The sequence below is a fragment of the Apium graveolens genome, chromosome 5 (assembly GCF_009905375.1).
Source record: "Apium graveolens cultivar Ventura chromosome 5, ASM990537v1, whole genome shotgun sequence".
NCBI lineage: Eukaryota > Viridiplantae > Streptophyta > Magnoliopsida > Apiales > Apiaceae > Apium > Apium graveolens.
The window spans coordinates 240,986,576-241,013,151 of NC_133651.1; the positions used below are offsets into that span (position 1 = coordinate 240,986,576).

Sequence of the window (26,576 nt, forward strand, 5' to 3'; positions counted from 1 at the left end):
CTGGGGTTCAGCAGTACAATACGTATAAATAAGTTGACAGAATCTAGCAAAATAAACAACATCTCGATCCTCTGTCATCCTATCCCCAATAAAACCAATTATTCCAGTTGCAAAATCAAAATGTGTTTGATGGATAATAGCATACCCGATGTGCTGACTTAGAATTGGGATGGCATCAAAATTTGAACACTTGTTGCCAAAGGCCTTGGTGATGCAATCGAAGAAGAAACTCCATTCTCTTCTGATATTAGCCCGTTTCAATTGTCCAAGTTTCGTCAGACTCTTTTCATATCCCAATTCAGCCATTAACTCCCGAAGGGCTGAGTCCTCTGGAACTGAGAAAGTACAATCCTCTGGAAGATGTAAAGCCCTGCGTACTGTACCAGGAGTGACTACAAAAGATGAATCACCCACTTGGAAAATAATACTGGGAGTTCCACGGTTACCACCATCATCAAAAACGCCAGTCCTCCAGAACCTCAGAACTTGTTGACTTGAAAAAAATTCAGGCTGAGTTAAGGCGTACCCAACCTCACTATGTGCAAGAAGATCTTGCACAAAATGCAATTCAGATGGAGCTTCAGCATGATCAAGAATTGCAGCATAGTTGTTTGGAACAAACTTTGCTCCATCAATGATTAAATCCTTTGGTGCCATGTGAAAAAATATTGAAATTGAAGTATGCCTGTTAGGTGTTTGAGATAATATCTGTATGAAAACAACGGAAATAGTAAAGTGAAAGAGAGTAAAAGTAAGAAGAGAGATAGAAGATGAAGAAATTAAAAAGATTAAAGAAATCTTCTCTCTGCTGTACTTATACAAAAAAAAATGTTACCGTTGGACACCTGTCAGACATGCAGTAATAACGGATAGTTACTGGGCTCGAGAAAACAGTAATCATGCCTTACCCATTTGCCGAGTTTCAAGGAAAAAAAAACTGTTCCTTTTATCAAGGGAAACAATTCAAATTTTAACCCGTTATCACTGATTGGATTGTTTTTCACTGCAACATTAATATTCTGAAAATGAATCATGTTAAAAATGACCGAGATAATTTCTATGAATAAGTGCTGACAGAGAATCAGAACTTAAATAAAAACAAAATTTAAATGGTCATCAGAATATCAATCAGGATTTATCAACACAAGATAAAATAACTCAGAGACAAAATCTTGAAGTAAAGACAGTTTTCATTAATATATCAAGTCAATACATATATGAAATAGAAATTACATCAATACAAGATTTTCCCTAAGCTTCTAATCCTAACATCAACAGTTTTAGTCCTAGCTAAGAAGCCTGACAAAGCTGAGGATGAAGAAGAACAGGAAGAAGACGAGATTAAGTCATCCTCCTCTTCCTATCTTCGACAAACAAGATAGCGAGTCGAATGATTCGCTCTTGCTGACGGATAGCTTCCCGCCGTTCCTCCTCCAGGCGCTCCAGATGGCGATGATAATCCATCTCGAAGAATAGAAGGTGAGCCAGCACCTCCTGTGGGACAGAGTCCCAGATCTCCTCAGGAATGGCTGTTATATGCCACTCCTGCCGCCACTCAGCACAACTGAGTTCCATTGTGAAAGTTTGTGTGTTCAAAAACATGTTGAATCGAACCATTTTGTTTTTGACAGAAGAAGGAGGATAAGTGTGTGAGAAGAATGTGATGGAAAGACTGATGTGAAGTGGTTGTATATATAGACAAGAGAATGCCAAGAGACACAAAGATATTGAATGCAGACAGGTAGAATTAATTCTACCTCGTCTCCCTAGACTTTGAAAAAGAATAACAGTCATTGGAAAAAGAATGTGCACATGTAACAAGAGTGAACTGTTCAAGGACGAGTGCCATTATGTTTTAACCATATACTATTAATCTTCCACTTCAACATTTCGAAATTAATCTGAGACTGTTACCAAATTTTACTCACAGATAAGTCAAGTAAAGGGTTAGACTGAAAAATCAGAACTTAGACCTATACCAGAACTTAACAGTCATCAGAACATAATGTCTTAACTCGAACAAGGAATATCTATCTTAGTAAATACTCATACAAGTTCTTAGTTATGAACGTCAGAATTTAATCATCAGAACGTGTAACTAGAACTTGTCCTCAGAATTTGTGCAAAAGTGACACAATGACTGTTGATCTAAAATAACATAGACCACCACAGAAATTTCATCATTCATATGGAGTGATGTGTGTGTGCATTAAGCTAAATAACAGACAAAAAGTAAAGTCTGATCTACTTCAGTACATCTTAGAAATAAGTCATAATTAAAATTTTGCTAAAGAGCTGTCATTATCCTGAAACCTACTGATAAATGAGTTCATGCATGAGTCCACCTCTACTGTTTTTGTGCTAATTTTATGCATCTTTTGAAATTCTATTTTACAGAGGCTTCTCAGTGTAAGTGAGTCACGACTGTTTATTAGAATTTATGCTATTATCAGAGTATTTCTCCAGTAATCATAGAGTGTGAAAAGTCACCAAGAAAAATATTTTGCTTTTCTAATGCATATTTACTTAATACCAGCAATGCACTTGGGTCGTCCCATTCACATTTTTACTCTAGATCTCAAAGGAGTACCTGATATTATTCTTTGATTCTTTTTCTTTTTCTTTTGATAAGTGAGGTTTATCAGCACTTAGTACATTCAGCAGTTTTACTAGAATCAGAACTTAAACAGATGAGTAGCATTATTCTAATTTGTGACTTAGTAATAAGATATACAAAGTAAACTTAACTAAGCTCAGTTATCAGAATTTGCTTGTGTCATAAAATTTCCACAGAAATAATTACTTCTTTCATGGGATCATTTGTTTATTGAAGACTAGTAGGTCAGTATCTAGCACAGTTATCCTCATGGGATTAAATAGTTACTGAAACAGACATATCACTTATCAGAGTTTAGAAACATATATCAGACAACAGTCAGTACTTAAAGACATTTATCAATTAATGCACAGAATATACAAAGAGATTAATTCTGTAAATACTGATCATAAAGTCTGATAACATAGAACAAGTTTAAGCAGATTTAGAGAAAGAACCTGAAATCATTCCAAGTTCATTTACCAATTTTGAAAAGGTAGCTTCACACAGTGGTTTTGTGAAGATATCTGCTACTTGTTGATCTGTGGGAACAAAATGCAATTCCACTGTACCTTCATCCACATGTTCCCTGATGAAATGGTACCTGATACTGATGTGCTTTGTCATAGAGTGTTGAACTGGATTACCTGTCATAGCAATAGCACTTTGATTATCACAGTAAATAGGGATTTTGAAATATGTTAACCCATAATCCAGTAACTGATTCTTCATCCAGAGAATATGTGCACAGCAGCTTCCTGCAGCAATATACTCTGCTTCTGCAGTTGATGTGGAAATTGACTTTTGTTTCTTGCTATACCAAGAAACCAACCTGCCTCCAAGAAATTGGCAGCTTCCACTTGTGCTTTTCCTGTCAATTTTGCAACCTGCAAAATCTGCATCTGAGTAACCTATTAATTTAAAATCTGATTCTCTAGGATACCATAATCCTAGATCAGCTGTTCCTTTAAGATACTTAAAGATTCTTTTTACAGCTGTTAAGTGAGGTTCTCTTGGATCTGCTTGAAATCTTGCACAAAGACAGGTAGCAAACATGATATCTGGTCTACTAGCAGTTAGATAGAGAAGTGAGCCAATCATACCTCTGTAATCAGTAATATCTACTGAATTACCAGTATCCTTATCCAGTTTTGTTGCAGTGGCCATGGGAGTGGATGCACTTGAACAGTCTTGCATTCCAAATTTCTTCAGCAAGTTTCTGGTATACTTAGATTGACAAATAAAAGTTCCTTCTTCAGTCTGCTTGACTTGAAGGCCCAGAAAATAACTAAGTTCTCCCATCATACTCATCTGATATCTTGACTGCATTAGGTTGGCAAACTTTTTGCAAAGTTTGTCATTTGGAGACCCAAAAATAATATCATCAACATAAATCTGGATCAGAAGTAAGTCCTTGCCATGATTGAGATAGAACAATGTTTTGTCAATAGTTCCTCTGTTGAATCCACTTTCCAGAAGAAACTGAGCTAAAGTCTCATACCATGCTCTTGGAGCTTGCTTAAGTCCATAAAGTGCTTTATCAAGCCTGTAGACATAATCTGGATGTTTGGAATCTACAAAGCCTGGAGGTTGTTCAACATATACTTCCTCTTCCAATTCTCCATTGAGAAAAGCACTTTTCACATCCATTTGAAAGACAGTAAACTTTTTGTGAGCAGCATAAGCCATGAATATCCTTATGGCTTCTAACCTAGCAACTGGAGCAAATGTTTCATCATAGTCAATTCCCTCCTGTTGAGAATATCCTTTTGCAACCAGCCTTGCCTTGTTCCTTACAATTATGCCATCACTGTCAGTTTTGTTTCTGAATACCCACTTTGTACCAACAACCGATCTATTCTTGGGTCTTGGCACTAAGGTCCAGACTTTGTTTCTTTCAAATTCATTCAACTCTTCCTGCATTGCTTGCACCCAATCAGCATCTTGAAGAGCTTCTTCCACTTTCTTTGGCTCAGACTGAGAGAGAAAAGAATTGTAAAGACATTCATTCGAAGTACCTGTTCTAGTTCTGACACCTGCCTCAGGATTTCCAATTATTAAATCAGGTGTATGTGATTTTGTCCACTTCCTTGCAGATGGAAGATTTTCTCTAGAACTGGTTGCTCCCCCATGATTCATGCTGTCTTCGGTTTCATTTTCTGATGCTCCCCCTGAAACTATGCTCTCTGAGTTGGATCCTTCAGTATTTAGATTTTCAGTACTGTCAGTACTTGGCTTATCAGAACTTGACGAATCAGAATTTGAAGAGCCAGATGTATGTTCTGATGCTTCTTGAGATGTGATAATATCTTGAGTATGCTCCCCCTGCATTGGTGCATCTTCCTTTGACGTAGTCACCACAGTTTCAATAACATCAGAGTTTAACCCATCAGAGTTTACAGTATCAGGACTTAGACTGTCAGGACTTGAGATATCAGAATATGAATCTTCATTTTCAAATCTCAGCTTATCATGATCAATGCAATCTTCAAGTCCAGTGATCTTCTTGTCATCAAAAGAGACATTGATAGATTCCATGACCACTTTTGTTCTCAAATTATAGACTCTGAAGGCTTTTGTAGAAAGTGGATATCCTACAAAGATTCCCTCATCAGCTTTTAGATCAAACTTGGATAGCTGTTCAGGATGAGTCTTGAGAACAAAACATTTACATCCAAATACATGAAAGTATTTGAGATTTGGCTTCTTGTTCTTCACCATCTCATATGGTGTTTTTCCATGCTTGTTAATGAGTGTTGCATTTTGAGTAAAACAAGCAGTCTGCACAGCTTCAGCCCAGAAATAGGTTGGAAGCTTTGCTTCTTCAAGCATTGTTCGTGCAGCTTCAATTAGAGTTCTATTCTTCCTTTCAACAACTCCATTTTGCTGTGGAGTTCCAGGAGCAGAAAATTCTTGCTTTATTCCATGATTTTTGCAGAACTCTTCCATTATCAAATTCTTGAATTCAGTGCCATTATCACTCCTCAAAATTTTCACAGAATCTTTGATCAATTTATCCAGATGTTTGACATGATCAATCAGAATAGATGCAGTTTCACTTTTTGTGTGCAAGAAATACACCCATGTGTATCTGGTGAATTCATCTACTATGACCAACGCATATTTCTTCTTTGCAATAGACATGACATTCACTGGACCAAATAGATCAACATGAAGTAGATAATAAGGCTCAAGAATTGATGATTCAGTTTTGCTCTTGAACGAAGATTTTCTTTGTTTAGCCTTCTGACATGAGTCACAAAGACCATCAGGAACAAACACTGATTTTGGCAGTCCTCTCACAAGATCTTTCTTGATCAGTTCATTTATCTTGTTGAAGTTTAAATGAGAGAGTTTCTTGTGCCAATTCCAGCTTTCTTCAGTTGAGGCTCTACTCACTAAACAGATTGCAGAACCATCAGAACTTGTTGAAAGCTTAGCTTCATAAATGTTACCACGCCTGAATCCCTTCAGAACAATTTTTCCTTTAGATTTACTAACTATTTCACAATGTTCTGCAAAGAAATCAACATGATAACCTCTGTCACAGATTTGACTTATACTCAGTAAGTTGTGTTTAAGTCCTGAGACTAGAGCTACATCTTTAATGATGACATTCCCAAGATTGATATTGCCATATCCCAAAGTTTTTCCAATGTTGCCATCTCCATAAGAAACACTTGGGCCAGCTTTCTCCACAAAGTCTGATAGCAGGGCCTTATTTCCAGTCATGTGTCCTGAACATCCACTGTCCAGAACTAAAATATTTTTCCTGTTGCCCTGCAATCAAAAAGACCACTAATTATTAGTTTTAAGGACCCAGACTTGCTTGGATCCTTTGGCCTTTTTAGATTTGTTAACATTTGCAGCGGATTTAACATCAGATTTTATGTTAACAGTTTTCTTATCAGAACTTATACTAGAAGGAACAACAGAAACTTTCTTTAAAGAAGGTTTTATTTGATAATAATCATAGTACAAACTATGATATTCCTTACAAGTATAAATGGAATGCCATAAACTACCACAATGAAAACAAGGATTTTGTGGTTTGTATCTAACAGACTGACTCTTAACTCCTGACTTTGTAGATAAGGAGTTAATATTCTTATTCTTCCTGCAAAAAGAAGCCAGATGGTTAGAACTTCCACAGTTATAACATGCTTTCCTAGGAGCATCAGGAATAGATTTATAGTTATTGCTTTTATTCACACCTTCCTTTCCATTCCTGTTTTTCCTAGGTGATTTTACCTTGTTTGCATTCTTAACATCTTTCAGCTTATGCTTAAGCTGCTTCTTTGTCATTAAGCCTATGTTAACTTCAGCTGTCTTTTCCTGTTTTAGTTTGTCAGAAGTTAATTCCTTTTTAACTTCTGATTTCTCAGTTTCGGATTTTTCAGTTACAAACTTAACAGGTTTTAACTTCGGCTTTTGCTTATCAATAGGCTTAATTTCTTCAGTTCCTTTTTCATTATTTTCTTCATAACCTAAGCCCTCTTTCCAGTTTCCACTGCTCAGCAAATTTTGAGTTGCTTTGCCAGAGTTAGTCCAAGTTCTGATAATCTCTCTCTCCTTTTCTAACTCAGTTTTTAGAGATTCATTCATTTTTAGCACTTCATCCCTAACATAAAAAGCATCATCTCTATCCTTCTGAGTTTGATGAAACATGACTAACTCTTTTTCTAAGAAATTGTTTCTTTTCTTAAAAGCAAGATTTTCAGAAGTTAATCTTTCACATGTTAAAGTTTGATCTCTATAACTAACAAACATGGTTTTAAGATATCTTCTCAACTCATTAATATCATCAGTATGAAAAGCATAAGTAGTCTGAGGTACCTTTGTTTCAGCAGTTTCAGAACTGCTCTCAGAACTTGATTTTTCAGCATTTGCCATCAATGCATAGTTCTCCTCACTTTCAGAGTCTGAGGTGTCTGTCCAGCTTTTCTGCTTTGTGACAAGAGCTTTGCCTTTGTCATTCTTGATCTTCTTGCACTCAGGAGATATGTGGCCTTTCTCACCACAATTATAACATTTAACATTGGCATAATCTCCTCTGTCAGACTTTCCTCCTTTTCCTTCAGATCTTCTGAAATTCTTCTTATCAGAACTTATGCCTTTCCTGGAAAACTTCTTTCCCTTCCTGAACTTCCTGTATGCAATTTTTGTGATTCCTTTCACCATAAGAGCACACAGCTTCATCATCTCCTCATCAGCATCAGTTTCAGGCAAGCTTTCAGAATCTGAGTCATCATCACTCTCAGAACTTGATGACTCAGTATCAGATTTTATAATAAGAGCTTTACCCTTATCTTTCTTTGAGGAAGGTGGTTTGGGGGATTCCTCTTCAACCTTGAGAGCAACTGTCCTTGACTTTCCTCCTTTTCTCTTGCTTCTTTGTTCCATCTCAAGTTCATGAGTCTTGAGCATTCCATAGATTTCATCAAGAGTTGTTTCATCAAGATTGTAGTTGTCTCTTATTGTTGTTGCCTTCAAATCCCAACATTCAGGAAGAGCTAACAGGAATTTGAGGTTTGTATCTTCAAGATCATACTCCTTATTAACCAATGACAAGTCATTCAAGAGTTTGACAAATCTTTCATACACATCAGTCAATGACTCATTAGTCCTAGAGTCAAAGTGTTCATACTCTTGAGTGAGTATTGTCTTCCTGTTCTTCTTAACTGTTTCAGTTCCTTGACACCTTGTCTCCAGTGCATCCCATATCTCCTTAGCAGTCTTGCAGTTGATTACCCTGTTTGACATTACATTATCAATGGCACTATGCAATAAGTGACGTACCTTGGCATCCTTAGCAATAGATGCTATATCTTCAGCAGTGTAGTCATTCTTTTCCTTTGGTACGGTCATTGCTGCTTCACCTGGAACTACAACAGCGAGCTTGGTAGGTTTGTGAGGCCCTTCCCTGATTCTATCAAGGTATTCTGGATCTGTTGCTTCCAGAAACATGGTCATCCTTACCTTCCATATGGGATATTCAGATGGTCTCAATATGGGAACTCTGATAGTCTCATATCGACTCTGAATTGATGTCTTTGATGATTCCTCAGTTTTGGTAGGCTTAGTTGGTGTTTCTGTGTCAGACATGACTGTGTTTGGATCTTTAACTGTATGTGTGTTAACAGATAGCTCTGATACCACTTGTTAGGTCACACTTTCACTGTAGAGGGGGTGAATACAGTGTTTATCACAATCAAATCAAACTTCAAGAACTTATGTAACAGAAAACAAACTTTATTTAAACAATAAACTCTGTTACAATCTGGAACTGTTATCTCTCAGTGATGAACAAAATATCACGAGAGCTGCTAAAGTTATACTAAATAATATTCTCGATAATGATAACACATATAGTGTAAACTCTATTTATGTGTTTATATACTACACAGTTACAAGATATTCGCTAATTGATATAGAATATAATTCTGCTTCCTAAAATATATCAATCAGATATCTTCTATTCCAAGTATTCCATTCTTCACGGAATTCCTTCTTCATGCATATCTCTTCTTATGTTTATCTTGATCTTCTTAACTTTAATCAGCTACTGTCCTTATCTGATCGTCCTTCAGCACTTAAGTTCTGATATCTATCTCCTGATAACATAAGTACTGATATCCCTTAAGTTCTGACTTCCAGTATAAGTACTGATCAGTTAAGTACTGATTTGTTCTGTTCAAATAAGATCTGAAATCTAAACATAAAACATATTAGCCATGACATTATCAAATATATCTAACAGAGGTGATGAGGGTCGAGATTCAGCCCACGGAGCGATGGACGGGGGGATCAACTGTGCCCTTGAGGGCACTTAACCTCTTTAACTTACCTCAGGATTTGGTTGCTTATGATGGGAGGAAGCGTGAGGACCTTGTTGATCGATGTAAGAGCCGGGCTGGGAGGGTACGTTCATTCCCTTCTCTTTCTTTTTAATGTGCATGTTTCTTTGTTTTCATGTTCGGTCATGGTCATTTATAGTCATAGTTGCCGACCCTGATTTCATGTCCCCCCCTTTTTTTTTCTTTTTTTTTTTGCAGTTTCTTTCCGATTTTATGCATATACTGGAGGATTACAAGGCTGATGTTGATGGTGAGGCTTGTTCCAAGCTCGAAGCTGAAGTTGCTGCCTTGAAGGGGGAAAAGAAGAAGATTGCAGTAGGTTTTGCGGAACTCGAGCACAGGGTGGCTGATTTGTCTAAGGCAAATTCCGCACTGTCGAAAAAGGTTGCTGAGATGGAGGCTACCGAGCAGGTGTCGAGTGGGAGGATACAGGAACTCGAGGGTCGACTGCTCGAGGTGGAAAGGGAGCTTGAAGAGGAAAAAGGCAAGCGCCAAGGCTTGGTTCGACAGGTCGAAGGAATGGATGGCTCCTACAAGTTGATCGTGAAAGAAAACGAAGATTTGAAGACAGAGGTAGAGAAAGTCGTTGAAGATATCGCTGGTGCTCTGGGCGACGGTTATGGACGATGTCTTCGACGGATGGAAGAGGCTGGTTTTGCCGTCGAGGGTCATGCCTTTGATGACTATCTTCGTGACCTGGCATCGAAGGGTGATAACGCATGAATGCGGGGTATGCCCTGTGATTTTTGTAATCGTATTTGAACATTTTTAAGTGTTTAAGAGCTTTATTGATAACACCGAATGATGGATTTGTAGGAAGTATAAGGTATGCGATCCATTGTTTAAGTTTATTTCTATGTTGTAAGCAGTTACGTATTGGCTGGTTTTGCTATCTATTTGTCTTGAGTTTGAAACATTAAGCCGTTTGTTAATTTCGTAGCCGAGTGTTTACATTATGAGAGAGATTTTATTGCCCAGACCGTCGTCGTGAAGTGGTTGTATAAACATTTGCCTAGAAATGAATAATTATTTTTAGTTAAGTAAGGAGCGAAGGAAGTGAGAGTCTGTGCTTTTTCCAAGTTAAAGGAATTTGTTCATCATAACCTCGTAACGACCCCTATTACATCGAGGGTTTGTTTTTGAAATGGCATTTTACTGCCTCAAGATAACAAGTTACAACTGAGATTAAATTACTGATAGAACTTTTTGAGGTGAATTCCATTCCAAGCATTTTTGATGGGTTTCCCGTCGAGGTGCGCAAGCTCATAGGTCCCCGTGCTTACAAGTCTCGAGATCCGATAAGGGCCTTCCCAAGATGGTTTGAATTTTCCTGAGACAGTGGGTTGTGATGCTGCGGAATCTCTTAAGACGAGGTCGTTAACCTTGAAGTCTTTGGGTTTGACTTTTTTGTTGAAGTACCTTGCAGTTTTTTCTTGTTGGGCAACCATCCGCATTCGGGCTTCTTCCCTTGTTTCTTCTAACAGATCATTGTGAAGGCGAAGTCCGACGAGAGATAGAGCAGAATCGAATACGTCGATCCGTGGTGAGGTGAGACTTATCTCGACAGGTATGACAGCGTCGACTCCATATGCAAGTCGGAAGGGAGTTTCGCCCGTCGCACTTCGGGGAGTCGTCCTATACGACCACAATACATTCGGTAGTTCGTCGACCCAACATCGGGGTACTTCTTCAATTCTTTTCTTCAGGCCTTGTAGGATTGTTCTATTTGTTACCTCTGCTAGTCCATTTGCTTGGGGGTATGCTACAGATGCTTTGATGTGCTGGACTTTTAATTCGAGCAGGGCCTCCTCAAATTGCTTTCCTACAAACTGAGTGCCGTTATCAGAAACTAAGATTCTGGGGATCCCAAAGCGAAAGACAACGTATTCCATAAAGAATTCTATCATCTCTTTTTCTCGAATTTTAGCAAGTGGTTTTGCTTCAACCCATTTGGTTGCGTAATCCACAGCGACTACGATGTATTGGCACTGATTTTTGGATTTTGGAAAGGGACCCACAATGTCTATTCCCCATTGGAAAAAGGGGCATGGGCTGAGAATAGAGTTCAGCTCAGTTGTGGGTCGACGGTTTACATTTCCGTGCAGCTGACATGCTTGACATTTCTTGACGTAATCTTCACAATCTTTCCGGATTGTAGGCCAGAACAGGCCTTGTCGGATAACTTTGAGGGCTAATGTTTTCCCTCCTAGGTGTTCTCCACAGATTCCCGTATGTATTTCTACGATCGCTTGGAGGGCCTCTTCTGGAGACAAGCAACGGAGCAGAGGCTCAGAGAGGGCACGTCGGTATAACTCTGAACCCACAACACAGTAGTTCCTGGCTTTGAACATGAGGGTGCGGGCTTCGGACTTATGCTCAGGCAACTTGTTGTCGATAATGTACTCAAGGAAGGGTTGGCGCCAATCGAGCCTAGCCTGGATTTGATTGACTGATAATTCGTCGATAGAGGGGGTCTCCAAAATGTTGACGTATGTTGGGCTGAGATTAGTGGGGAGGTTGGAAGAGGCTAGTTTGGCTAGAGAGTCTGCCCACTGGTTCTCCTCCCTGTCGATGTTTGACATTTTCCATGAAGGGAATTTGCTAAGAAGCTCTTGTGTTCTTGTTAAATATCGGGCCATCCTTTCATTATGCGTCTTAAATTCGCCACTTATCTGTTTGCAAACCAACTGAGAATCCCCAAATATGTCAATGACCTCTGCTTCGAGATCGGATACGAGTTTTAGACCGGCAATGAGTGCCTCGTACTCGGCCACGTTGTTTGTGGCGGAGAACCCGAACTTGAGAGCCTGCTGAATTTTGAATCCTCCTGGGCTGATTAATATGACCCCTGCTCCTCCAGAGCCGGATGTCGAGGAACCATCAACGAACAGAAGCCACGGACGAGACTGGTCCTCTTCAGGTTTGTGCGTCTTGGACTGGAACTGGCATTCGGCGACAAAATCTGAGAGAACTTGGGCCTTGATCGCCGTTCGAGGTTTATACTCGATGTAGAACTGGCTTAACTCGATGGTCCAAGCTGCGAGCCTGCCTGTTATGTCGGGCTTGTGCAGGATTCTTTTCAGAGGAAGATTGGTCAGGACATGGATTTCTCTCGCTTGAAAATAATGGCGTTGCTTACGACTCGCGACAACGAGAGCGTATACGAGTTTCTCGACTTGAGGGTACCTTGTTTCCGCGTCTCGTAGTGAGTGACTGATGTAATATACAGGAATATCTTTTCCCTCATCGACACGGACCAATACTGCCGCGACAGTTTCGTCGGAAGCTGAGAGATATACCCGTAGCGGCTCACCTGTTAAGGGTCGTGTTAAAACTGGAGGATTTGTCAAAAACATCTTTAACTCCGTGAAATTCTTTTCACAGTCTTCATTCCATTCAAACTGCGATGATCTGGAAGCTTTTTTCATTATAGAGAAAAATGGGAGGCATCTCTTTGAAGATTGAGGAATGAACCTTCGAAGTGCGGCTATACACCCTGTGAGTTTTTGTAAGTCTTTAATGGATCTTGGTTTGCTCATTTCTAGAATAGCTTTTGTCTGAGCTGGATCGGCCTCGATGCCTTTCTGGGTAACAAGGAACCCCAAAAATTTACCTGCAGTAAGGCCGAATGAACACTTTGCCGGGTTCAGTCGCATGTTATTTGCCCTTGCATTGGTGAACGTTTCTCGAAGGTCTGTCACATGGTCGGAGATAGCTTTTGTCTTTGTGATCATGTCATCGACGTATATTAGCATGTTTCTTCCTATCTGCGAAGAGAATATTTTATCCATTGTCTGCTGAAAAGTAGCACCCGCATTGATTAATCCGAAGGACATTACTTTGTATCCAAAGACCCCTCTATGAGTGATGAAAGCAGTTTGTTGCCAGTCATGGGAATCCATCTTAATTTGATTATACCCCGAAAAGGCGTCCATAAAGGACAGGAGTTCGTTTCCCGCTGTGGCGTCGATGAGTTGGTCGATATTGGGCAAAGGGTAAAAATCTTTAGGGCACGCCCTATTCACATCTGAATAATCAATGCACATTCTCCACTTCCCATTGCTTTTCTTAACCAGAACTACGTTTGATATCCATGTGGGGAATTGCACGGGCTCGATGAAGCCGGCGTCGAGGAGTCTGTCGACCTCTTAGTCGATGGCTGCTCTTTTCTCGGCCGAGAATATGCGTTGTTTCTGTCGCACAGGCCTGGTGTCTTTACTGATGTGCAGCGAATGTCGAGCAGTGGTCTCTGGGATGCCAGGCATGTCCCTCGGGACCCAAGCGAAAATGTCGGAGAATTCCCGAATGAGGTTTGTGATATCTCTTTTGAGATCTGATGAGAGGTTTTTGCCAATTCTTGTTATTTTATCTGGGTTTCCTTCAAATACTTCTATATCTTCTGTTTCTTCGAGAGGGGAGCATGAATTGCTTGTGGATGAGTCAATCAATTCTCTTGGGTCGATATCTAGTACTTGATTGACTTCTAGCTCTTCCTCTGTCTTTTTTCTTGGAGAAACGGTAGTTAGGTTGCATTGTCTTGCTGTTACTTGATCCCCAACCATTTCTCCCACGCCGAAATCTGTGGGAAACTTCATTTTCAAGTGGGAGATAGATGTTATAGCTCGGAGCGCGGTGATCGTTGTTCGTCCCAAAATGGCGTTGAAGCTTGAGGAAGCGCTAATCACATGGAATTTGACCATTTTCCAAATCTGACAGGGAGGGGAACCGAAAAGCACTGGCATATCGATGGTTCCTACAACGTGAACCTCATTGCCTGTGAACCCGTATAGCGGGGTTCGGGAGTTTTCGAGTCTTCGATCTCCTATGTCCATTCGGGAAAAAGCATGGTGATATAACACGTTGACGGAGCTACCATTATCGACCAACATTTTCTTAACCGTATTGTTTCCCACACGTGTTGTGATGACGAGAGCATCTTGATGGCCTTCGATGAGACCGGGACGATAATCGTCATCAGAGAAAGAGATGACGGGGGAGGGATTCACTCGAGGGCGTTTAGCTGTCGAGGGATTGACATTAAAGACTTCTCGAGTATAAATCTTGCGAGAGTTGTGGGAGAGGCCCCCGGCGGCTACGCCGCCAAAAATAACGTCGATTACACGGTCGTTTTCGCCTCGATGGTGACGTCTGGGTTCATCATCGTGTTGCACATAGTGGACTAGTTGCCCTCGACGAATTTTTCCTTCGATGAGATTGCTAAGTTGAAAACATTGCTCTGTTGTATGGCCGGTATCTTCATAATATTCACAATATCTGGAGCTTGGGGGTCTTCCTGGTTTCATGGGTCTTGGAGGGCGATAGTCCGGTTCCGTTTTTAACACCGCCAAAATTGTCATTTTCTCAGTGTTGAGTTTAGTGAACTCTTTTTCAGATCGATTGTGGGGCTGCCAATCCCTTTCTCTTCTATCCCTCGGGGGAAGGTCCGATGTGCGAGGCGGGGGCGACCTACGTCGCTCTCGGCGCCTTTCCCTCGCAGGGGATCGTGGACTGTAGCTTCGGCGTCGTTCGTACTTTGACGACCTCCGTGGAGATTGTATACAGCTTACCGCTTCTTGAAGCATCATGCGGTGTTCTATAATCTGGAACGCAGCCTGTAGAGTTTTCGGCCTTTTTTCAAAGATCTCTTCTAAAAGGAGGCCATGCCTAGACTTATCGATGCCCGCTGTCAGGAAATTGACTGCCATCTGTTCTATTAAGTCTGGAATTTCTGCTATCTCTTCTCTGAACCGGGTTAGAAAACTCCTGAGACTTTCGCCGGAGCGTTGATGCATTGTCATCAAGGATGCAGTAACTTTGATTCCTTTGTAGTTGCTGGAAAATCGGGCTTGAAACTTGCTTTTCAGAGTTGTCCACGAGTCGATTGACCGAGGTGGCAAGTTACTGTACCATCGGAGAGCCGTGCCTTGAAGGCAAGTAGAGAAGAACTGACACCTAGCGATCTCCGAGTGGCCGAAGAAAGCCATGCGACCGTCAAATGTATTTAGAAATGCTAACGGGTCCGAGGATCCGTCGAAATGATCGAGAGCAGGCGTTTTCAACGTCCTGTCGATGCGCGCCTTCTCAAGCACTAATGATAGGGGGCTCTCAGAAACGGTTTCAAACCCTGCCTGATTTCTCATCAAGGTACGCATCTGGGCGATTTCCTCCTGCATTTTAGCGAACTCCTCGTGAGATATAGATTCTGTGGATTCTGTCTGATGTGAGACATCGGCAGATGACACCGTCCTCTGTCGACGTTCGCGAGGTTGCGAATATGTTGACTCCGCCGAGGGCTCATATTCGTACTCCGCATCATCCTCATCATAAAATTCATCATCTTGTCCTTCATTTTGAATTGTAGTTTGTTGGAGCTCTCGACGGAGACGGTGAATCTCGCGTTTTCGCTCAAGTTTAGCCTGCAATCTCTGAGCTTCGCGCTCTAGAAACTCGAGTTCTTCATCTGAATCAAGCGAATCTTTTGGATTTCCTTGGTTTTGGGCTTTTAGCCTTTCTTTCTTTTCCAAATGTAGCCGAACGTCGCTCGAGAGAACTTTTTTTCCTTTAGATGTTTGAACTCTAAAACGCTGGTCTGACACAGCTTTTCTTTTTCTGTCCCTTTGGAGTGAGTCCTTCAATCCTAGAAATTGATCTTCTGGAGGAGCCTCAGGTGGAGGGAACAAACACTTCGGCTTCAATGCCGGTTGTTTTGGAAGCTCGCGATCGTCGTGGGTCGAGGGGTCGGCGGCAACTTCTGCCGTCAACTCCTTTACCTGAGTTGGTCCGGCGGTTCCCGGATCAAGCTCTTCTACAATCATCTTCTGGTTGGATCTTGTTAAAACAAAGCTCCTTCTAGCGCCAAATGATGTACCAATAATATTATTATTAGTCTATAGTTTTAGGAGATGATCTTCTTTGCTTAATTAGCCAACCCCTTCAAATGGGATTGTTGTCCTTTATTTATACTAAGTCCCAAATGGGCTCAATCCTTACAATGTGGGCCTTCTTGGTCTTTACATAATGTATTGTGATTATTCTAACTATAATTCATTTGGGCCGTCTTGTCCTGGTCCAACACCTACATTCACATATTTTTCATTCTCATTCTCCATACTCACATATTTTTCATTCCCATTCTCGATTTTCACGATACATCCAAATACCCCGAATAATCATTTTAACTACAACTTTTGATTAGTTTAAGAAAACAAAGAAATGACAAGAACAGTTATTGCAGTCAGGGGGCACACGCACACCCAGTTAAAATGGTAATCAAATATGGAGTACCTTCACCCGTTGTTATCTCCGGGATCACTATTATTATTACTCTATGTGATGCGTGTATTTCAGTTTTCTGTCTTTTTAATGTGTGACATTGGGCAGATATATATTAGTCACTAATTCCAATAAAAATGACCTTTTTATTGGTGGAATTGATATGAATACAGGGTCATTAATATTTATTATTCAACCACCAATAAGAAGTGCTTATTTTTATGGAAGTTATTAATTATTATGTGCTCTTGGGCACACCATAGAAAATCTCTTTTAGCTTTTTATATATCCTGTCATATTATAAATTTTAAATTATTTATATAAATATATAATAATAATTTTATAAAAATAATAATAAGTTAACGCGTGGTTGTATTTTAGTAGAATAAGTATGTTATATTTTGTAACTTAATAATTTAATAGTTTAGCGGATATATAATCCTATTTTTTTAATAATAGAATAAGTTAGGGTTATAATTTAGTATGATAAGTAGATCATGTGTGTGATAGTTTAATAGTTTAATAATTTAGTAGTTTACCAGATATATAATACTATTTATTTATTTTTTTAATAACCAAAATTAGGGGATAATGTTGAACCAAATTATACCCTATTCTGATTATTATAGTACACTAGCTTAAAACCCGTGTGATGCACGGATTGTTTTTTATATTACATAATTTGGTTGAATTTAATTTGACGTAAAAAAAATTAAGTTTTGAAATTTATTTATTTAAAATTTAAATAATTTGATAATACTTACTCCCTCCGTCCCACTGAAATGTTTACGTTACTATTCGGCATGCATTTCGAGGCTATTATAAAATATAGTTTCATAATGTTTTCTCAAAATTTTGTTTTTGATAAAAGTTTAAACATAAAACTTTTATTCAAAAAGAAATTTTTTAAAAAAATATAATGAAACTATACTTTAAACGAGCATTGAAAAGTGTGCCGAAAAGTAACGTAAACATCCCAGTAGTGGGACGGTGGGGTATTAATATACAAATAGTTATATAAGTTAGTGATAATACAGTTTTAAAAATGATGTAATGATTAAAATTTATATTTTTATTGATATTTTTAGGTGTGTTAACGAAAGATTATTATATTTAATTAAAAGATACATTTTAGCTGAGATCAATAATATACCAATTGTCATTAGTCTGATAACCGATCAAATCCAACTAATTATATTCAAATTTATGTTAGTTTAATATATTTAAACCCGAACCAATGATAAAATTCTATGTGTCAAATGGAAAAAAAAATATACCCTTTGGGTACGCACCGGATAAACCACACGAGCTCACGCAATAGCCAGCAAATCACGTGAATCAAGGTAAACCGCATTTAATCGACATGCTCCGGCTTATGAAGCATAATCATAAATTTTTCTCCTGTGGAATTCAAACCTGTAATCAAGAGGATAATTATTTTCTCTTTAATTGACTGAGTCAACTCTTATTTTGTTTTAATTTGATGACATTATATTGTTTCCACGATTTTCCTTCAAAATTTTATTTTGTTATAATTTGGTCCAAAAATATACTGTTTTTAGTGGGATCAATAATATTTATTATTTTATTTTAGCCTTATTCTTCAAATTCAACTAACTATATGTAATTTTTTTTTTAATTTTTTATTTAAAACTAGATCAATAATATAATTTTGTTTAGTGAGGCCGGGTAATTTTTATATATTATTTTATTTTAACGAAAACCATTAGACATATTATAATTCGTTTATAAATATTTATCTATTTATAAGAGTGTTTTATGTTAAATATTACTATAATTACAGTGACCAGACCAAATATCAACCAAAGTTTCAATATTTCGTTTTTATTATAATAATATAGATAAATATATTATAAATTTATTGTTATTAATATTTATAAAAATATTTGTTGAGATCCCAAATACGTGGCTATTCTATAATATGATATAACTATAATTTTTATTCCTATTTTATAATAAGATATATTTATACTTATATATAAAATTGAATTTAATATTAATTATAATTAGAATAATTGAACGACTAAAAAAAATCTAGAGGACACGAAATCCTAAACTTGACCCCGATTTGCTCTTACGAAGCGAATTTGATTGAAGAAGATGTGATATCGGTAGATAGCTTTGCTTGGTTTCGATTGATGTGAATAGCGGCTTATATGGCTTATAGGAGTGGTAGGCATTGAGTGTATCTGGATTAAAAAAAAGGTTGCATTAGTTAAAGAAAAGAGACTTTCTAACATATAATATTAATGAATTAATTTTAATAAAGTCAAATAAGAAATTAAGGATAATAAAGTAATTTAAAGAAGTATTATATCAATCAAAATTTTAATATTTCGTGTTTTGTTTATTATAAGATAGTATAGATATCCTATTTGACTCATAATTTTGATAAATTTATATTAATCTATTATGATTAATATAAAATTTATAAATAAGGGCAATCATGTAAATTCAGCGTGTACAAAAAAATAGGTACCGTACCAAAATTTAATTTTAATAAATTTAAATAAAAAATTAAGGATAATAAAGTAATTTAACAAATTACCGTATGAATCAAATTTTTAATATTTCATGTTTCATTTATTATAAAATAATATAGATATTCTATTTGACTAATAATTTTGATAAATTTATATTAATATAAAATTTATAAATAAGTGCAATCATGTAAATTTAGCGTGGACTAAAAAATAGGTACGGTATCAAAATTTTTAATATTTCGTCTTCTATATAAAAGTAATAGATAGTATAGATAGATATCTTCTTTGGCACGCATGCTTGGAAATATCTTCTTTGGCACGCATGCTTGGAAAGTTTTATATTTTGAAGCGAAAAACCTAACACACCCTGACTCTGTGGCCCAATGGATAAGGCGCTGGTCTACGAAACCAGAGACTCTGGGTTCGATCCCCAGCAGAGTCGTTTTTTCATACTCATTTGGTAAAATTTATATATACCTCATTCTTAACATAAATAAAATAATAACAGCATTCATATGCACCTTTTATTTGTAAAATAAATAATAAATTACAACATTCTTAAAATAAAAATTATGGCATTTATATAACCGATCCAATAACGAAATTTAAAATGAACAGAATAATAAAATTTGTGACTGAGAACTTAATTGCATGTTAATTTCTTTATATTTTTTTTTTATCGTTTTTTGACATGGGAAATTAATTCAACAATGAGAAGTTATAGGTCATCTAAAAATATATTGAATGTTGGCCTAAATATCACAAACTACGCGACTTGAAGCAATATTTGGATAAAATGCTAAAGTGTCTAGTGTCTTGTCTTTTAGTGTTTTTCTTTTAATTTTTGTTTAACATCAACACTAAATTAACTACCGTTTCCCTCTTTTCAAACTCTTCGCTTTATCCTATACGCTATTTTAAGTAGTGCTTTGATCTAAACTTTTGTATATATTATTTTAAAAAAAATATATTTTTGAATTTAAATAAAAAATTGTTGAATCCTAAAATAATAAAAAATTATTAATTTAAAGTTCACACATCAGTATCGGTGTACCTTTTTTTTTAAAGATTTCTAAAACCCAACAATAGGTTAATAAACTCTAAAACATTAAAAATTACTAAATTAGTGCATGCGCTTAATTTTTAAAATTATTAATTTAAAGTTTACATTTTTAAAATTAGATTAAATTAACATTTTATTCAGAAAAAAGATTATATTAACATTTAGTAGTGTACATATCTATTCACATAAACACACAAAATTTAGGGACACATTTTTTTAAAATATATTTTTAGTGGCACATTAGAGAAAACAAGAGTATTTTAAAGGGATTTCGTATGGTGTGCCCAAGTGCTCTTATTGGTGGTTGAATAATAAATGTTAATGACCCCTGCATTCAAAACAATTTCACCAATAAAAAGAGTCTATTTTTATTGGAATTAGTGATTAATATGTGTGCTTGGACATATATTAGAATAACCGTATTTTAAATTCTTGCAAATTGATGATAGTTCCAGAGTTTCATGCAATGAACCTTGAAAAGTTTCTCAAGCAAGATGATGCAGGATGATGTATATGATTATATCTTTTATTTGATTTGTGGACCATTAATCTCGAAATCAGTTTTTCTGACTAAGAAGTCAAGAGTGATTGTTTTTGTCATTTTTTCTTTTTTAATGACTGGCCTGGGTATTTGTGATCCCTTCATATGCATCAATATAATTGCATATGATGACGTGAACGGACGTATTTATTCATGTGTCCAGGGGAGGAGGAGTAAGGGCGACCGAAGGGAGTGCCGGTCTCCGTCAACTGCAGAATAATCCTAAAATTTTAATATACAATTTTAAAATTTACTATCAAAAATTTTTTTGGTCCCCCTAGATTTAAAAAAAAATATTGAAATTGAGAATTGATTATACAAAAGGGTTAAATATCAAAGTGGTCACTTAACTCAACTCAAGGGCATATATCAAAAAATACATTCTAATTATCGAAGACTCAATCACATCACTCTAGTTGACAGTAATGATAGCCCCGTTAATTGTTATTGTTGACTTGACGGAAAGGTAAGTGACTTTAACGGAAGTAATAGTTGGAAAGGAATATTACACGTGGAAGGATTATGTGTGAAGATCAGGCACTGTATTTCTCTCCTCACTGTATTTTCAAAATTAATCACGTTTATTTTTTTAAAATCTAAGTTCTTATATTTTAATTTTGTGAAAAATAATATTATATGTTAAATTTTATAAAATTCACTTGTTTGCTTTTTCATTTTTAAGTTTGAAAATACAGTGAGGAGAGGAAATACATGGCCAGATCTTCACACCTACCTTTTCACGTGTAGTATTCCTCTCCAGTTGTTACTTCCGTTAAAGTCAATTACCTTTCCGTCAAATCAACAAGACCAATTAACGGGGCTATCATTACTGTCAACTAGAATGATGCGATTGAGTCCCCGGTAACTAGAATGAGTTTTTTGATATATGCCCTTGAGTTAAGTGACCACTTTGATATTTAACCCTTATACAAAATTTTATTGATTTTGTTAATTATTTCATTCAAAATAATATTGATTAGATGGAAATCATGAAATTTGTTCATTAATCTTAATAATTAATAAATAAATATATAAGATAAAGATAGTACAATTTGAAAAAAAATGCTTAAAACTAAAGTCTAAAAACAGAACATACTTGTTCAGTTGTTCTGCTCCGGTCCCAAAACCCCCAATACACACTATACATACAAGTTACAAAATTACAATCCCTAATATTATCTCTCTTTATCTACTCTACCTTTACATCTAATCCGTAAATATGAGTAAGAGAAAATAGATTACATCCTATTTTCAACCCAAGAAGAAGCAAACAACTACTTGTGAAGATGAAGAACCTTCTGCCGCCTCAATTGAAGTCACTGGAGATGGAATTGAGCCTCTGATTTTTGGTGGGATAAACGAAACTCCGAGCAAAATCCTCAAAATCCAGAGATTGTTAATGAAGGTATTGATTCTGAGAACACTGATGAAATTATTGATTTCAATTCGTTAATACGTGATCCTGGTTTGCGGAAACAAATTGAGACTTATCATCCAAATAAAAAAGATATAATTAGGAGAGCATACATTGATCTTGGCCCATATCAACCTGTGCAAGTTTATCCCTTCTCTGGTCCAGAAAATCATCCCCGTCGATTTCAAAAGAGTTGGTTGGTTTGATAAATTTCCTTGGTTAGAGTACTCCCCATAAAAAGATGCAGCATATTGTTTTTATTGTTTTCTTTTTGCTAAAAATCCATTAGGAAGGTGTGGCTCGAATACTTTTACTGTCAAGGGGTTTAACAGTTGGAGGAAAGTAAACAATGGAAAAGATTGTGTTTTTAGATGTCATGTTGTGAAAGGAGATGGTTCTAATTCAGCTCATAATTTTGCGGGTAAATATTATTATAATCTTAAAAATCAGCCTTTTCACTTGGAGAAGATAGTGGAGAAACAAAGTGTAGAAGAGATCAAACGAAATCGAATGCGTCTTAAAACATCGATAGATGCAATCAAATGGTTGACATTCCAAACTTGTGCATTCAGAGGACATGATGAAAGCTGCAACTCGAAGAATATAAGAGGTCAAGGATATGATGGTGCCAGTAATATGCGTGGTGAGTGGAATGTGCTGCAAGTCTTGTTTCTTAAAGATTGTCCTTATGCATATTACATTCATTGTCTAGCACATCAATTACAATTAGCACTTGTGGCTGCAACAAGAGAAGTACCTCAGATTCACACTTTCTTTCAAAATATGGTCTTTATTATCAATGCGGTTACTAGTTCTTCTAAGCGACATGATGAGTTGCAAGCTAATCAAATTGCTGAAATTGAACATTTAAAGGAAATAGAAGAGATTCAAACAGGTAAAGGTCTCAATCAAATTGGAACATTACAACGTCCCAGAGATACTAGATGGAGTTCACATTTCACTGCTATATGTAGTTTGATAAGAATGTATGGTGCTACTCGCTCGGTTTTAATTGAAGTTGCTGCTCAAGGGACAACTTTTTCTCATCGAGGTGATGCTTTAAGTGCTATTAAAATGTTAATGTCTTATGAATTTGTGTTTATTTTACATGTGGTTAAGGAGATAATGGCTATTACTGATATACTTTATCGAGCATTACAACAAAAGTCTCAAGATATTTTAAATGCCATGCATCTGGTTTCTACTACAAAGACGTTGATTCAAAAATTGAGAAGTGATGGTTGGGAGAGTCTCTTAGAAAATGTGAGATCATTTTGTGAACGACATACTATCTTGATTCCAGATATGAATGCTCCCTACTTTGATGTGCTTAAATCTCTTCGTCGACAAGGAAAACAAAAGCAAATGGTGACAATGGAACATCATTACCGAGTAGAAATCTTTACAGCTGCCATAAATCAATAATTACAGGAGCTAAACAATAGATTCAGTGAACAAATGACGGAGCTTCTCATTTTAAGTGCATTACTAAATCCTAGGGATGGTTACAGGTCTTTCAACATAGAGAACATTTACAAGTTAGCTGAAAAGTTTTATCCAGAAGATTTTTTGGGAGATGAAAAAATCCATCTACAGTGTGAACTACAACATTATGGGTTAGATGTTCCGGTTCATCCAGATTTGAAGAATTTGTCTACTCTTGGTGATTTATGTCATGGATTAGTAACCACAGGGAAAACTGACATGTATCCATTAGTTGATAGACTATTAAGGTTTGTCTTGACTCTTCCAGCATCTACTGCAACCAGTGTTCCAGAAATCGCTAGGCGTGTCAGGGCGGTGAAAGTACCTTCGAGAGATTAATCGGCAAGTCGGAGATTAATCAGACAGATTAATCGGAACATTAATCGGAAGAATATAAATTTTATTTTTAATTTTTATAATTATATAATGATCAGTATGTCAAATATTTGTTTGAAAAAAGAAATTAGAATGGTATTAAATAATATCTACACATTTGACATGCGTTATGTACTAATTATTGAGTTTACAATATTAATTATATTTTAATTCACAATTTTAAATTAATTATAATATGTTATTCTTATATTTTAAGTGAGAAAATAAATATATTAGATTACTTGTTACTTCTTACCTATACTTTATATTAGAAATTGACATGATATTGTGTGAAATTATGAAATTAATGAATTAAAATTATAAAAAAACTAAAAAAAAATATTTTTTAATTATTTCCGCCTAGACCGCCTAAGACCGATTTTTGACCGCCTAGCCCGCCTAATCCCGATTTTGACCCGATTTTTTGAAAAAACGCCTAAATCACCGCCTAGGTCCGAGTCGGGGCGTTTTACCATCGCCTAGCGCTTAGGCGGCCACCTAGACCGATTTTTAGAACACTGACTGCAACATCTGAACGAGCTTTTTCTGCTATGAAAATTGTGAAAACAAGTCTTCGCAATTGAATGGAAGATGAATTTTATTAGGGATTATTTGATAGTGTATATTGAAAAGGAGATTGCGGACACCATTTCTGCCGAGGAGATCATTGATTCTTTTTATTTGATCAAAGAAAGGCGTGCACATCTCAAAAAAATCGGTATGTTTTCTACTTTTATTTATTTTGGTCCCCCATGTTAGATCCTGGTTCCGCCCCTGCATGTGTCAGCTAAGAGCTGGCTTCAGGGAAGAATTCTTGGATAAAAATGGAGTCTTAGCTTCTATACGTACCCTATGATAGAACTGGTATTTCTGCTGGTAGTCATTCAAAGTCTTCAGTTCTCTGAAAGCTGCAAGTGACATTAAATTAGTTTGTGTAATCGGAGAGTTAGGGTAAATCCAACAATGATCCAAAATCCTAATTTGGGGCAGTGAACATCCACACTGATCCAAATTTGGATCACATGATTTAATATAAAATAATGCTTTTATTATTTGTAGTTTATGATACCTTAAATTATTTTTTGATTTTTTAATTATATAATTAATAACATAATATATTTAATAGTTAACAAAATTTATTTTTAAACTAAAACTTAAAAAATGCGAAAACAAAATTTTATTAAAATTTAAATAGAAGTACATTGAAGAGTCAGAAGTGCCAGATCTAGAAGTTGAGACTATTTCGATCGATGAAAATAATCGATTCCAAAAATTCCTGGACCGTTTTAGAAAAATAAAAAATAAAGAGACACATATTGCACTTAGAGATGCATTAATTGAGCATGTGTGGGAAGAATATACTAATTCTGAAAATTAGTGTGTATCAATAATATTTTGTATGTTAATTATTGCAATTAATGTGTTTTCACGAATTAAGTGCACATATTTAATATTTTTATGTGTATTATTTTTTTATTTAACTAATTTATTAAATGTTATGTAAATTATTAATAATGATTAAACGATAAATTTAAGATAAAATTGCTTTATATGATATTTATATATTATAATATGTAAAAAGTAATTTGGATCACACTGTTGGAGTTGGTCAGAAATTTGGATCAGTATTTAGATAAGTTGGTGATCCAAATTTGTATTTTTGGATCACAACCGTTGAAGATGACCTTAACTAAACGTGGAAGTCTTGTCAAAGTCGAAGTACCGTATGTGCAAACATTAATAACTACATTATATTAAACGGTTTTGTTTTGTGCCATTTTCTGGAGAGTCTATTTATTTAAATAATAAGGTACCTTAAACATATTATATATAATATTAGGATCTCATCATCTATTAATCCTAAGGATGGAAGGAATATAGATGGTATTTTATAATTGCACAAAATATTAAATAAAATTAAATTCATTTTTTCATTAAATTTTCCATAATTTCTAACCAATTCTAATATCATAATCACAAAAATAATCACTTTATCAAAATTATACATAGTAATTTATTAGTTTAGAATATTTACCATGTAACAGAATTTTAGATCACCGGAGCTCTCAACTCACCCTGGCTCCTTGTTCCCTTTTCTTGCATCAGCTGTGGGATATTGGCCTAGGCACTAGGAGTACTCAACAGACTTCTCCAAAATGCTGTTTTAAGATAATATTTCTAACCTAATAAATACTAAATATAATTTCATAATGTAACCTTTCTGATTTTATGATATTGTGCTAGGCTGAAATTATGGAAAAAAGAAGTGTTTAGTTACGCATGAGAGATATATATGAAACTGGAGATTTTTTATAGCAAATAGCAGATATCTTTCTTTGTTAAAATGAGGCTCCTTATATAGAAAACCTCTTCATTATTGATACAGTTTCTTCATTATTGATACAGTAGACTTCATTATTGATATAGTAGTACACTATTTCATTACTTTTTTCTTGTGGTCTTCCAGCA

At 36.2% G+C, this 26,576-nt stretch overlaps 2 protein-coding genes and 1 non-coding gene across 3 annotated transcripts; all 3 read left to right on the forward strand.

Annotated features, from left to right (window-relative positions):
* Positions 1 to 19,598: 19,598 nt before the first annotated feature.
* Positions 19,599 to 19,671, forward strand: TRNAR-ACG (transfer RNA arginine (anticodon ACG)). Its single transcript has one exon. It is a non-coding gene; the product is annotated as a tRNA-Arg (tRNA).
* Positions 19,672 to 21,258: 1,587 nt separating this feature from the next.
* LOC141660829 (uncharacterized) lies at positions 21,259 to 23,672 on the forward strand. The gene is made up of 2 exons (XM_074467814.1): positions 21,259 to 21,299; positions 22,541 to 23,672. The coding sequence occupies exons 1-2, from the start codon at positions 21,259 to 21,261 to the stop codon at positions 23,670 to 23,672; spliced, it is 1,173 nt and encodes a 390-aa protein (XP_074323915.1).
* Positions 23,673 to 23,705: 33 nt separating this feature from the next.
* LOC141660830 (uncharacterized) lies at positions 23,706 to 24,071 on the forward strand. Its single transcript, XM_074467815.1, has one exon. The coding sequence runs from the start codon at positions 23,706 to 23,708 to the stop codon at positions 24,069 to 24,071; it is 366 nt and encodes a 121-aa protein (XP_074323916.1).
* The last annotated feature ends 2,505 nt before the right edge of the window (positions 24,072 to 26,576 follow it).